Source organism: Anoplopoma fimbria, chromosome 9, assembly GCF_027596085.1.
Source record: "Anoplopoma fimbria isolate UVic2021 breed Golden Eagle Sablefish chromosome 9, Afim_UVic_2022, whole genome shotgun sequence".
NCBI lineage: Eukaryota > Metazoa > Chordata > Actinopteri > Perciformes > Anoplopomatidae > Anoplopoma > Anoplopoma fimbria.
The window spans coordinates 12,177,477-12,190,930 of NC_072457.1; the positions used below are offsets into that span (position 1 = coordinate 12,177,477).

Consider the following 13,454-nt stretch of genomic DNA (forward strand, 5'->3'; position numbering starts at 1 on the left):
CACACACACACACACACACACACAAACATACATGCACTCTTCATCCTACTCACTGTGTGCTGTCCTTCTATAAAGTTCCTCTTTACTGCACACACGCTCATACATATATGCACATACACATTCTTTTGAAGAACCGCCATCTTGAATACAAAGTGCACCTGACCCGGTGGGGGCATCCACCTTGTAGCCCCTTCACTTCTGAAGCCAATCCAATCACTATCACAAGTGCTGTCGCTCCACAGATGTGTACGAGCATGTATTTGTGTATGCATGTAGTCGTGTGTCTGTGTGTGGCGGACGGGGAGCGGACGGGGGGGCCTCCTGATTATAGCTGCTCCATAATTAACAGTGATCAGATTTGTTTTGTGGCATAAATGGTGCATGTGTAGAACATTAGGCCTGGCAAGTCTCATTTCACATTCAGCTCAAGGGCTCGGCAGCAGACGGGTCACGAGCTTCGGGGAGCACAATCACAAGCCTCCCTCCATATGGTCCTGCCTGCCGCATCCTCAGCAGTTAGGGCCGCGAGTGCCAGACAAGTTCCCCAAAGAACCTAATCGTGTTCAGTAATTACCAAGACTGGCTTTTCTCTTCTTTTTTTTTTTTTTTTTTTTTCCTCTCCTCCCTCAGCTTCCCACAATCTCTTCCTCTTTTTTTTTCACTGCACCTGCATGCTCTCTTCCTCTCTTTCGATCTCATGCTCTCTCCCAGTCCATTGCTTTCACTAAGCTGCTTGTAATATGTTTATTTTTTTCCCCTTCTGCATCCTTGCTCCTTTATTATCTGAGAGATTCACAGTTTTTTTTTCTTTCTGGATGAAAACCAGGATGGGGATGAGAGAGATTGTGAGAGGGAAAAAAAAAAAAAAAAAACTCAGACACTCCTGCATCAGTTAATTTCTAAATTGCTTTATGTGGCTGATGCCGAAAAACCCGGTCCGTCCTCCTGACTGCCTGGAAATTATAAATAATTGTAACAGATGCGCCAATATGGCCGGCCTCCAATAAACGAGGCCCCAGATAATTTGACCAACCCCCTTTGACAGGCCAATTTAATAAAACATGAACAAAATCTTCCTCACTAATAATTTATCATCCCCTCTCCTCCCCTTTGGTTAAAGTTGATTACCCTGGCAGTTAACAAGGTCACGCCCAGATGCCAGGTTTCTGATAATGCAATCAGGACGCGTTGGAAAAAAGGTGATGACATCCTGTGCGGTTTTCTTCATTACCTTGGCCTCCCAGTTAAACACAGTTGTGAATGTTTGTCAAAAGGCTTTTTATTTGATGTGTTCAGTAGACATGTTGTTGATAGCAGCAGGTGAGGCTGTTTTTTTTTTTTTTTTTAGTGTTTCACACTTTTTTATTAAGGACTTAAGAAAAGAAAGGTGAGAATTTATGCAGTAAGGTGATGGAGTCAAAGGGGATGTGGGTGATTGTTAACTTTAATATAAAGGACTCAGGCATCAGCTTTGCTTAAACAATGTGTATGTGTATCTAAAAGAGAATGTAACCATCCTTTCTGTACACACACACACACACACACACACACACACACACACACACACACACACACACACACACACACACACACACACACACACACACATATCACCACCGTGAGCTGTATGAACTTTTTATAACAGTAGCAGCAAACCTTTAGGTCACATTATAAACTTAATACTTTCACTGTTACATTATGGAATGTGGAATGTGGCATATGTGAGTCTATATTCATTTGTGGATGTGCGTGCATGACAACCTGCTCCTCTGTGGGTGGGTCCTCTGCTTTATCCTTGTCCCCTTCAGTTTGTTTTGGTAGACCCCGCTGTGTGCAGATGCTGCAAGACACTGGCTTATAGACACTGATGAATAGATGGGCCATTAAAGCACACACCACAATGCTGGGGGTGGGAGATACCTGTTCAACTGCCACATGGCACATGTGGTTATTGACTTTGGCGTATGAAAATGTCAGGTGGACATCCAGTTTACAAGCGTAACTCTTTTGAACTACTTGAGACTCTGTCAGCCTGTGATTTTCCTACATTTCTCTTCATTAATTAAGCCGTTGATTCGATCAAAGGAAAAAATACGGGCTGCTTGGCCGCCCACTAGTTTGGGGCTTGTCTCTTACTCAAACTGATATTTGCACCCCTCTTATAGATTTCTTCCAGTATACTATAATTTGTAATCATAAGAGGAAACTAGAAAGTATACAACGAATAAAGCTTCATCTTCAATATTCTGAAATTGCAGAGAAGTCTTGTCTGACCTCAACTTACCCATCTTGCTTCTGGATTGTAACCACAATTTGTTTCTAAGCATATGTTTTGCGCAACTATCAATGATATTAAGAGATGAGTAATCTTCATAACTATTTAATTTAGGCCAAGTTATCATTACTTTGGATTCTAGAGTTGTCCTCGACCAAAGAAATTCTTAATCGACTAGCAATCAAAGGTTTTTTTAATTGACTGACAGATCTGTGAAACTAACTCCGGGCTCATACTTCAGGAGGTTTGACCAATTTAACCACCGATTCAACCCTCCCGACAATGGGAGGAGAAATCCTGTTCGGCCCAGATTATCTGGTAATGTGAGGAGTTTACAGATCCAGTATAAAACAATCTGAACCTTTCGCAGCACCACTGCAATCATTTCAAACATGTTTAAAAATGAAGGAGAATCGGGATGATAACAGTTATGATTGCGTCATGAGAGAGTCAGGTTTGCTACAAGAAGACTGACACTGAAGAATGGACAACCCATGTTGACTGCGACCCCCCCAGCCCTTTTCCCACCCAGACTCGAAGCTTAGCTTTAGTCGTTGTTTCGCTGCAAAGCATTATTAGAGAAAGTTGTCGCAGACTCTATATTTAGTTTACAACTGCTTCCCAAGGAGATGGTGTGGTGCATTGCTCCCTCTGGCATGATAATCTTAATAATATCCTATAGTATGTGATGCACAATTATTTTCAAATCTGGCAGAGTGTGTATGTTTAAGATTTGAGAGAGAAACCTAAGAGAAGATTTTGCTTATGTGTGAGATGGAACCCAATTTCAAAACCAGTTAGGATTGAAAACTCCTGTAGTTTGAGCCGGGCTTAAGTTTCTTCCCGAAGTATCATACATAAACACCGCTTTAAATCTTGTGTTCACCAGAGATGTGCTAATAAATTCTTATGGATTAGCATATAAACGACTATTGGACTAAAAAAACCAAATCGACTAACAAACGTCAGTCCTTTTGGATTCACTATTTGTTCTGTCACTTTCCTGTTGGTCTCTGCACCTATACGCTTGTCTTCCTCACTCACAAATACACATGCCCTGTCTCTCTTCTCTTACAGGCAGTGGTGTCAGAGCAGGTTGATGCTGCAGCTCAGAGGTCTAGCCCTGATTCTGACTGGGCCCCCACCCGAGGCTCAGATCCCAGGCCAGAGGAGAAGACCCTTCGACAGAGATCCACCAGTTCCGTCAGAGGACAGCAGGTAGGTTAGCACACACTACACTACAGCCAATTATGTCAAAGGCAGCACGTGGGTGAGTGGCTAACATGCCCACACCTACCCATTACCACTCTGCTCAGATTAGATCAAAGCCATAGAGAAGGGATATGAGGGAAATGGTCTGTTGAGAATCATGTGATTTATCAGACTTTGCTTCTGCCAACCTTTGTCCTGAACTCTCCAACACACACACACACACACACACACACACACACACACACACACACACACACACACACACACACACACACACACACACACACACACACACACACACACACACACGAATGCCCCTCCTACTGTGACCAGGCCGGCGTGTGCTGCTGGTTTCACGCATGCCTTGGGCTCAGGCACTGGCTAATTTACCGCTTCAACAGTACATTATGAACAAGAAAGAAGCTTTTGATCTTCTCAGTATTCCTCTCATAAGTTTGGCAGGGCATGTTTCTATATGGCCTCACTCACTCTAAAGCTGGCCTGAAGACACATTGTTTGATTTATACAGCTGTCCTCATTACGGCTTCAATGGAGGTGCTTCTGTTCAGGCAGTTTATACATGTAAGGAAATTATTCTTTACAAAATAAATAAACGGTATTGACATCATTCAATGTGCTTCACTCTTCTGGAGGCTCTGTTGTGTTTGCCCCAGGACACACACGCACGCACACACACACAAACACACACACACGCACAAACACATAATCTGTCTGTTATTTCGCACCTACTATTAATTATTTAGATTCTTGTGCCAATTCTTTAAATTAAAGTGGGACTGTGATTCATTTTTCATACCTTATTAGGATGAATAAAAAGATGAATCCTAATCTGATTTATAAATGTGTAAATTGATCATCAAAACTCAGTGTGAATTTTTTTCCGTAGAAACCGAACTGAGATAACTAACAGAAGGTTTAGAAGTCAGCATTTGTTATTTAATTCAATGAATCAATTTTAGTAAGTAATACAATTTTAACAACACAATTTCAAATAAAAAAATAAAAAGGGTAAAGTAGAGTCACTTCAGTACAGTCAACTCTATAAGTCTGCTACAGAATAATTCTTTACTCAACCAGACACCAGTGACATGTTCACCTCACATTCAATGCCTGATTCTCCCTCTCCCTGCAAAAAATCAAAATAGTTGTAATACCTAAAGTTATAAGCTTCAGGTAAGTAAACAACACGTCAACTTCATAAATCATGTTAAACCTTACTGTTATTAAAAACGTGAACATTTTAAATAGATGTCTCTGTAGGCTGCTTTACATCCAAATATGATGATGCTCCAAAGCAACCATAAACCTGCTTAAGCTTCATTACACTCCATTTAAACAATAGTACCAGTCTGCAAGGTCAAAAGCTGATGAAATGAGCCTTCTGTGCAGCCCACTGCTACCACCCAGGACACAATTTGCAGCTTTCACTAAGTGCCTAAAGTGAAATGTGATTATTAGCTGAGGCGACGAGCAGTACAGAGTGGTACATGACTCAGGTTTTGCATCACACAGCAAGTGTTTAACTGATGTTTCCAGATTTCAGTCAAGAAAAGTTTTCTTAAAATTGGAAAAAGCCTGATTAAAAAGAAGAGTGATAGAGAAAAAAACTTAATAAAAGTTACATTTATTAATATGTAGTCAATTAAAAACCATCTGAAAAAATAAAAGAAATCAGTGGTTCAATATGAGCATGATGTATTTCAACTTTGAATCAAACTTATGCAGTTCTCTTTCAAACCTTGCGTAGTATCTCATGACGGGGCGAGTCCCTTCTGGGTTTTACACTTAACTCTTTGTATGTAGTTCTTTGTATCTTGGGCCTCTTTCCCATCTTTCTACTGTCGGTCACACTGGCTAGTGGAGGCTATAATTTTGTCTTTTAACAGTCTTTGTTTGTAGCCGTTTGGCTCGTTCCATCGGGGTCTGGCTACCTCCTGGGCCTTGTTCAGGGGAATTTCTATGAGTAATATTTCTGCCACCGCAAACTGGGCATTCTCACACACATTTATTTGGTTTCACGTCTTCTTTGTTGGTGCACTCAGTCCTCAGTGTGAGTTCATTGTAGTTGTGTATTCTCAGATTACCAGCTCTATCGTTTGTCATGCGTTTTGCAGTGTAACTTAGTCTTTTGAATTCTTGTAGTCCTCTAATAGATTTGTTTTGTTAAATAGAGTACATTTGCTTTGTGTTATGTGTGCACCCATGTGTTTACACTTTGACGGAGGTCTGTATGTGTCTTGTCCTGTGCTTGTGTGTGTACGACATTCCTATTCGCCCGGGAACCTGAACAAGTTCAGCTTTGAAAGCTCCAGACGCACTCATGACACGCTGCTGCAATCATGAAGAAGCCCATTGATAGCAGTGACCCCTCTCTGAGGGAGAGAGAGAGAGAGAGAGGGAGGCTGGAGGAGGGAGGCAGTCGATGAAATGTTTCTTCTTTGAGAGTCTTACTCTTCCTTGCATACGGACTCGGGCCTCTCTCCTCATTTCCCTCGTACTGTATGCCCTCCTCCCCTCCATCTGCATTGCACTTTCATGTTTACAGAGTTGTTACAGGGCGCGATGCACGGGTCAGGTCATGGCCGCCAACCGGCTGTCGAGCTGAGGTTGACAGCGGGCACATCTTTCTTTGCCTCACGTTATCTGCTTTTTATCTTCCAGGCCTGTCTTGTAGAACATAAACAACATAGAGCTTCCCTCATAAAGCAGAAGGCATTCATGTGTCTTGTGAGACAGCCGTCCAACTGGACCGGAGAGAACATCTGCAGCAAATCTCAGCCATTAGTCAGTGTCGCCATGTCATCCTCCACTCTACGCCTTCAGACAAAGCACACTGCAGTTTATCTTCTCTGGTTCTCACATACAAAGGAACAGCTATGATGGAATATTCAGCTCCTTGTTAAATCAATCCTCCCCAAAATGTACTTCTATCTGAAAACCGAGAGTTCATAATTAATAAGTCATACTTTAAAGTTAGTCCTCTTTACTTTAGAGCTCGGGGCTTTTAGTTGATTTGGATTCCCTTTTTGGCCTCTCAGTTTCCCCTGTGCACATACAGGCTAAGCCAGTCGGCCTGCCACTCATCAGGAATATGCAGATCAATCTGTTAATTAGTGGCATAGAGTCATTAAGGCGGCGTCAGAACACATGGTTGGCACCAACGCAGGCATGATAGCAGAACCGGGCTCACCAGGTCACTGGAGTTAACTGAAGCCTTGAGGCACATTCCCAGACACACTGGTATGCTTAGAAATGTTTGTCACAGGAAAATGGTTTTAAAAATATATTAATAGTGATAAAATGAGACTCGACATATCAATAGAAAAGTGACATAAATGTGTTTTTATTATTGTTATAATCCTTAATATTTTCACAATATTAATTTCAAACCCGATGCACGTTTTGACAGGGATTTTAATTGCCATTAAGGTAATAATTGCCTTTTTATGGTTATCATTGTAAATGACAGAGTTCACCTCTCCTGTGCAGGATTAAATTTGCATACCCACGCATGAGGTACCCAGCAGATGTGATTTCATTCATGCATTTAACACAATGCGGGCCAGACATCATTGTTGACTGTGTTTCTTTAGTCAACTTCACACAATTATCCTCACAGCCAACAGTTTGTTCTGTTGCAGTCTAAACAAATTTACAAGTTCCTCTTCATCTGCTTGATACATGTATCGTTTCGAAAGGAACTTAGGTACCTTTGTTATTATAATGCACTTGCCATTTCGTCCAATCTGTATTTTTTTTTACTTTAATAGACCACTAATTTAATAGACAACAAAGCCAAAATAACTCTTATTTATCTGCCATCCTATCATAAACCTCCTCCTCCTCCTCCTCCTGTACTCCTCAACCACTCCAGCCCAAGGACTGTTGTACGTTTAGTCACATTGCATATTTCAGCCTGCCATCTGGTCAGCTTTGCCAGGCACCGCAGGGGGCCTCCTATCCTCCCGTATTCGTATTCCACTAGCATATTGTTCCCACTGCTTTTCTACAGCGTGGCGGCCCCAGCACTCCTCCACTTTTTTTTATTTATTTCTACAGAAGAGGCTGGAGAGCAAACTTCACACACCACCCCCCTCTTCCCCTCTTCCCCTAATCGGCGGCTCTTCCAGTTGTCCTATCAAGTGTAACCTGGAGGCCCCTAGTAGAGCAATTAGAGCGGCCTCCCTGCCCACCTCTTGTAATGAAGCCCAGCACATTCTGGAATCTATAGCCCCTTTAGTCTCCCCTAATGGGACATCATTATTGTCAAAGAAACAATGTAAATGGAAATGAACATACTCATTAGCCAGTCGCAGGGAGAAACCTTTGCCGCTCTCAGCTTGCAACTCCCACTTCCAAACACACACACACACACACACACACACACACACACACACACACACACACACACACACACACACACACACACACACACACACACACACACACACAACTGAACCTCCTCCCTTCAGCTTCTGCGGACTGCTGCTCCAGCCAGCTTGCTTTATTCCTCCGATAGCATGTTTGTTTGTGTGTGCATATTTGTGTTGCAGAACACAAATTTGCACACACAAACAAACATGAAGACATTGTTCATGTTTTACTCAAGGTGAGAGGGGAATGGAATGAACATGGATGATTCCATTATTGGCATTCACTCAGTGTTTCTACAGATGTTAATTGTTGCATGGGTTTGTGCTCAAGTGTGCTCAAGTTCTCACCCCAGTGCTTCTTTGCCTACCTGTCCCAGGGTGCACCGGTGCAGCGATCCAGGTCTTTGTCCCCAGCCAGCAGTGTGGAGTTGGGTAGCGGGAAAAGAAGAGGGGCAGAACAGAAGATACAAGACCTTGAGGTGCTGCTGCAACTGAAGGTAACTAGCTAACATAGATGAATACACATAATATCCTCTCCTTTCCCTACCTACATTAATCAATCAATCCCCATTCTTTTTTGGGGGGTTTATTCTAACTTTATGTCTTTTGTTTCCTGCAGCCGGCATCAACTTTTTTGCTTTTTTTCTGTTTAAAGCTTGATTCATGCTTCCTGCATCTGCAAGGGTTGCCAGTTTTTCGCATCAGTTCTGTGCGGCAAGTTTTCACCTGTCTGTGCACATCAAAAGAAATTCTAACTGTGCAGATGGGTGGAGAAAAATGGAGAACTTTGAGGAGCTTTGAGAATGTCTTCTTGCCATGAAGAGAAACCCGCACAGAGCATAAACTATCCTAATGTTTCCTCTTCACGACTCCACGTCAAAAGTATAACTGAATCTTCTCTTCTGTTTCCCCCACTCACCAGTGGCTGTTGACTCCCTGTGACTCTGAACTATTTCGAGGTATTGTTTGTTGAATAGGGCACATTTAGTGACATAGTGGTGTCCAGCTGGTAGTGTGTAGCACCAGACCGTCACAGTGGAGCTGCTTGTTGCTCCGGCCGCTATCTTTCATATGATTGCTGCTATCAGCCGATGGGTTTTCTAGGAAGATTTGCAGCTCTGTAAGAGTCGCTCACGGTCTCCAAAGGGTTCAATTGCACTACTGCTGCCACTGCCTCCTCCATGACCTTCTCTTACAGTTCCTTTCACACACACACACACACACACACACATACAAATACATATGTGCGCGCACATAAACAGAGCGTGCGTAGGCAGTGAAGCAGCAGGAGAGGAGCTGCTCCGGTTAAAGTGGATGCAGCAGGTTTTTTTCCCCTTAAACGAATCAGCTTTATTAGGCTTTTAACCTTCACATGCTCTATGACGTTGTCCTTCCACTATTCTTCATTCCCGTGTTTTTTTTTAAAATTTCAAGTCAGCAGAGTACATTTTTCGCTGCCATGACCTTTTTTTTTTTTTTTTTTTTTCCTCTCTCTAAAGCCGTCCTCCTTATGCCTTTCTTTACCCTTTCAATATTTCAGACTGACCAGTGAGTGAGTGATTATGCAGAGGTTATCTCCCTTTGAACACAATCTCAGGAACACATTAGGCATCATTTTCTTGTCAGATCTGAAGTGTCTGAATTACATCACTGGCAGACAACTAGTCAGACCTCAATGCTCAACGTGGATTCAGACGACACGCATGACTGTCTTAGTTAATGGTGCCATTTATGTGTCTGCCAGTTGAGGGGCATTTAGCAAAGGTATGCACAGAAGAAAAAAAAAACTGTGATTGGCAACTCCCATCTGTGGCCACATTAATCACAGCATTAGTTCAGAGCATGATTTAGTGGTCATGTCCTTTGCTTGGATCTGGCATTGAGAAAAATGCCCTCCATCAGCTACAGCTGAGACCTCACCTCCAGGATCTTCCAGTACAGCACTTCACTCTGTCCAGTCTGTTGTTCTCCAGTTGATCCTATCTAATTATTTCCAGAAGAATGCCCTTCAAATTGGGTACGCCAGTCTGTACCATTGACATTTTGACCTTAGCAGCTAACAGCAGCAGACAAACAAACAATTCTTATAATAATGGCCTCTTTTTTCTTTCAAGTAAACAGTAGCTGTTGCTGTGTAATTATTTTTCAGCTTGAGAACGTCCACAGATGTGTATGCTGGCTGAGTAAGGGGGTGTATTGATCTGTGGGCAAGGGTCTGTGGCCTGATGACCAGAACTGGGCTGCCCGAGGGAAGCTCTGTAAGGGGCCTGAGAAGCCATGATGTGGCTAATGCCCTGCCACTTGCTCCATCCTTGCCCCCCCCCCCTCTCCTCCATCAGTCAGCATCAACTCTTCTGTGTCCTCCTGGTCTGGCCCCTTTCATTAGAGCCTTGTTTTTGAGAGGTTGGGGGGCAGCTCGAAAGGGGCCGAGGATGTCTTGCAGATGTCCTCTGTGAATAATCCGCACCGGGGAAAATCCATACTTGTCACAGTGGCAGTGTAAATGTGCATCGTGTGTGTGTGTGTGTGTGTGAGTGTGAGTGTGAGTGAGTGTGCACCTGTTGTGTGTCTGGTGCATGTTTGTGCGCTCTCTGTTCTCTTTGTCCTTGTTAATAATAACAGGGCTGAGGGCTCGCATTTCCCTCTCTGCAGGGCAGCCGTGTCATATCAGCAGTAAACAAGCTCCTTCCCTTCAGAAAGCGCTCGACAACTCTCCCCAGCCCTGGCCACTCAAGCAGAAACCTGTCCTGCACTCTTCCTTTCACTTTCTGTTTTGCTTTGCTCTCTCTCTCTCTCTCTCTCTCTTTCTTCTCTTTTTCTAATTTTCTCCGTTCTCTCTCTCTCTTTCTCTTTCCTCTATTTTCATCAGCTGTCGTTCTCTCTGCTTTGCTCTCTTTCCACCTCCTGTTTGTCCTGCCTTTTTGAAAGTGTTTTCTCCATCGCCCTCGCTGTTAAGGTCGAGTGTGATGGGGGGAAGAAGGGGTGCCCCTGACAAGAAAAATCTATATGTTGTCTTCTCTTACTCCCTCTTTAAAGCCGGAGCCCAATCTTGCAGTGTTTTAATAGCTGTCAACAACAGTGTCAGCAACAAACCCACCGCTACAACTCACAGCAGCACAACATGTGCCGGTCGTCAGTTGGTAACTCCAGCGAGTGAGTTTCTTTGCTGGTTAAAGAGTGTGTGAGTGTGTGAGTGTGTGAGTGTGTGTGTGTGTGTGTGTGTGTGTGTGTGTGTGTCTGCTCGGTGTTCTGCGACCCCGTTGACTCTTTGTGTAAATGTCGTCCCTTAATGATGTCTCAGTTTCCCAGTGAGGGTGGAAGCACTCACAAGGAGGAAGGCGAAGAGAGAAAAGAATCTGAACCTGCTGGTTCCTGTCAGGCGAAGGTGTTTCAGCTGCAGACCAGTTTAAATATGTAGACGGTGAGGGGCTTTTCTCAGCTTCCCTGACACACGGCTGTGCCGGTGTAAATGAAGCTGACTCCCTGTTTCGGTTAAGTTATGTTTCATTTGACACATACGACTTTTGGAGTAAAAAAAAATCTTGTCGCTGTGCCTTTTTACAGATGGAGGAGAATGAAGAGCTGAGGAGGGCTCACGATAAGCGCCGTGAACGTCTGTGTCTGATTCAAACCCACTACAAGACGGTCCGAGGCCAGCTGAAGGAGATGGAGAAATCGAATGGCTTGTGAGTACACAGTCTACACAACACAGTGTATAAATGTGACACAATAAATACTGTACACTCACTCAATGGACAGGGCCTGTTGGTGTACTCACATTTGACTCATAAAACACGTCTGCATACACAAAGTAACTTGGATAACTTCCAGCAGCAGGCAGTGAGAGACGTTTCAAAGCACATAACTCACCTTGCCTGATGTTTAAAGCCCTTGTGAAACACTACAACCCTCTGAAGCCACTCACAAAGAGTCTTAGGGACTCATTGCTCTCCACATGTTGTCTGACAAGACCTGATTGCTGGATTTGGGAAAGTGGGAGAAATACCTTCCCTTTTGCCTTTGAAAAGCTCTGAGGTTTAAGCCCAGTCAATTTGGGCCTTTTTGTGCCAAGTGCGTGTGCGCTTCTGCGTCTCTTTCTCCCCCAGCGTTCATTAGAATGTGAGAGCCAGAGGCTGGAAGTGTCTGGTCCTGGGGGGGTGCAAGGTGTTTGAGAAGGCCTGTGGAGGGAGGAGGAGGGGAGAAAGGGGTCCATTTCCTGCCTCGAACCTGTTATCTTCACCAGAAAACCACAGGATTTTTACACAAAATGTGTGGAAAATGTGCTGGAAAATATCATTCATATAGGGATCTCTTTTCCCCTCCATTGTCTCCACCAGCCTTTTTGTCTCTTTTCTTTTTCTCCAGCAGCATCTTTGAGTTAAAATGAAACTAAAGGTGCATATGTTTGGTGGCCGCAAGGGAGCAAAGTGTTGACCCCGTCAGCTGTTTTCTCTCTGGGTTAATTAAAGAAAACAGCGGTGCAACGTGAGCCCGTGTGAAAGTGGAGTGAGGGAGAGAGCGTGTTCAGCGCCGGGCTCGACTCGGCTCATGTCAGCTCAGCGCGGCTCAACAGCATGTGTCTGAGACAGTGGGAACAAAGACAGAGAGATGTAGAGGGAGAAAACTCTCAGAGTCAACACCAGTTGTGTTGCCGTTCTACATTTTAGCAGGTTATCAAAGAAAATGCTATGTTGTGGCCTGCTTGAAGTTATAATGAGAAAACATGTATGTTTGTGCGATAAGACAAACAAGATTGTGGTTAAATATAAAGCGCTGAGAGGACCAAAATAATATGTTTGTAGTATCAGTGTCAGTGTATTTGTATTTCATCACTGATTTGACATAATATTGATGCAATAGGCAGCTTTGCCCTTTTCAGTCAGAGCCCTCCATGGCACCAGCCAGTCACTCACTGTTATGATCCTGGCATTCATTTGGCATTAAGCCCCATCCTTAAATAGCTGTTAAACCCACTGGGGTAATGCCATCCTGAATGAGAGACAATAGAAAATGACTTAAATACTCCCATTAGTGCTGGGAAATCAGGGCCCTAACAAGTCAGTGGGGATAGGCGTCGGGTCTCATTGCATTTGGAGCTTGTTAGGGATTTCCTCGTAGCTTCCATGCTGTGTTGTTGCCTTTTTGGAAAGATGCAGGGGGTTGTTTTCGCTTCCCTTCTGTCTGCCTTCCCTCCCTCTTCCCTTCTTAACCTGCCACACACACATGCCTGTACTGTAAAATACTCAAGTTTATATATACAGTTTACGTCATAGATACTAGTATAATTTTTCGATACCTCCCAGATTTTTGTTTACCTTATAGCAATCTTCACCTCTTATCAGCAGCATTAAGTATTAAATTAAATTGGCTGCTGAGTGACGTCACCAGTGTGCGCGATAACCTGTCCCACTCAAGGTAGAACTACCGGCCAATCACAAAGCAGACGAAGGGGTCCATTGGCTCATCAGCATGCGGGTGGTGCGCAGTCGGCCAGTCCCAGTGAAACCACCCCTGCCATTCACCATTACCACAATATTTTCCCGAAATGGCATGAAGGAGATGGGGAGAAAAAA

General features: G+C 43.7%; 1 protein-coding gene across 1 annotated transcript in view; it reads left to right on the forward strand.

Moving 5' to 3' along the window:
* Window positions 1-13,454, forward strand: part of cntln (centlein, centrosomal protein) — an 84,538-nt gene that overhangs the window by 20,942 nt on the left and 50,142 nt on the right. The window contains exons 10-12 of the mRNA XM_054604853.1: window positions 3,353-3,493; window positions 8,259-8,378; window positions 11,446-11,567. Of these exons, the coding sequence (XP_054460828.1) occupies window positions 3,353-3,493; window positions 8,259-8,378; window positions 11,446-11,567 (383 nt within the window). The remainder of the gene's footprint in view (window positions 1-3,352; window positions 3,494-8,258; window positions 8,379-11,445; window positions 11,568-13,454) is intronic.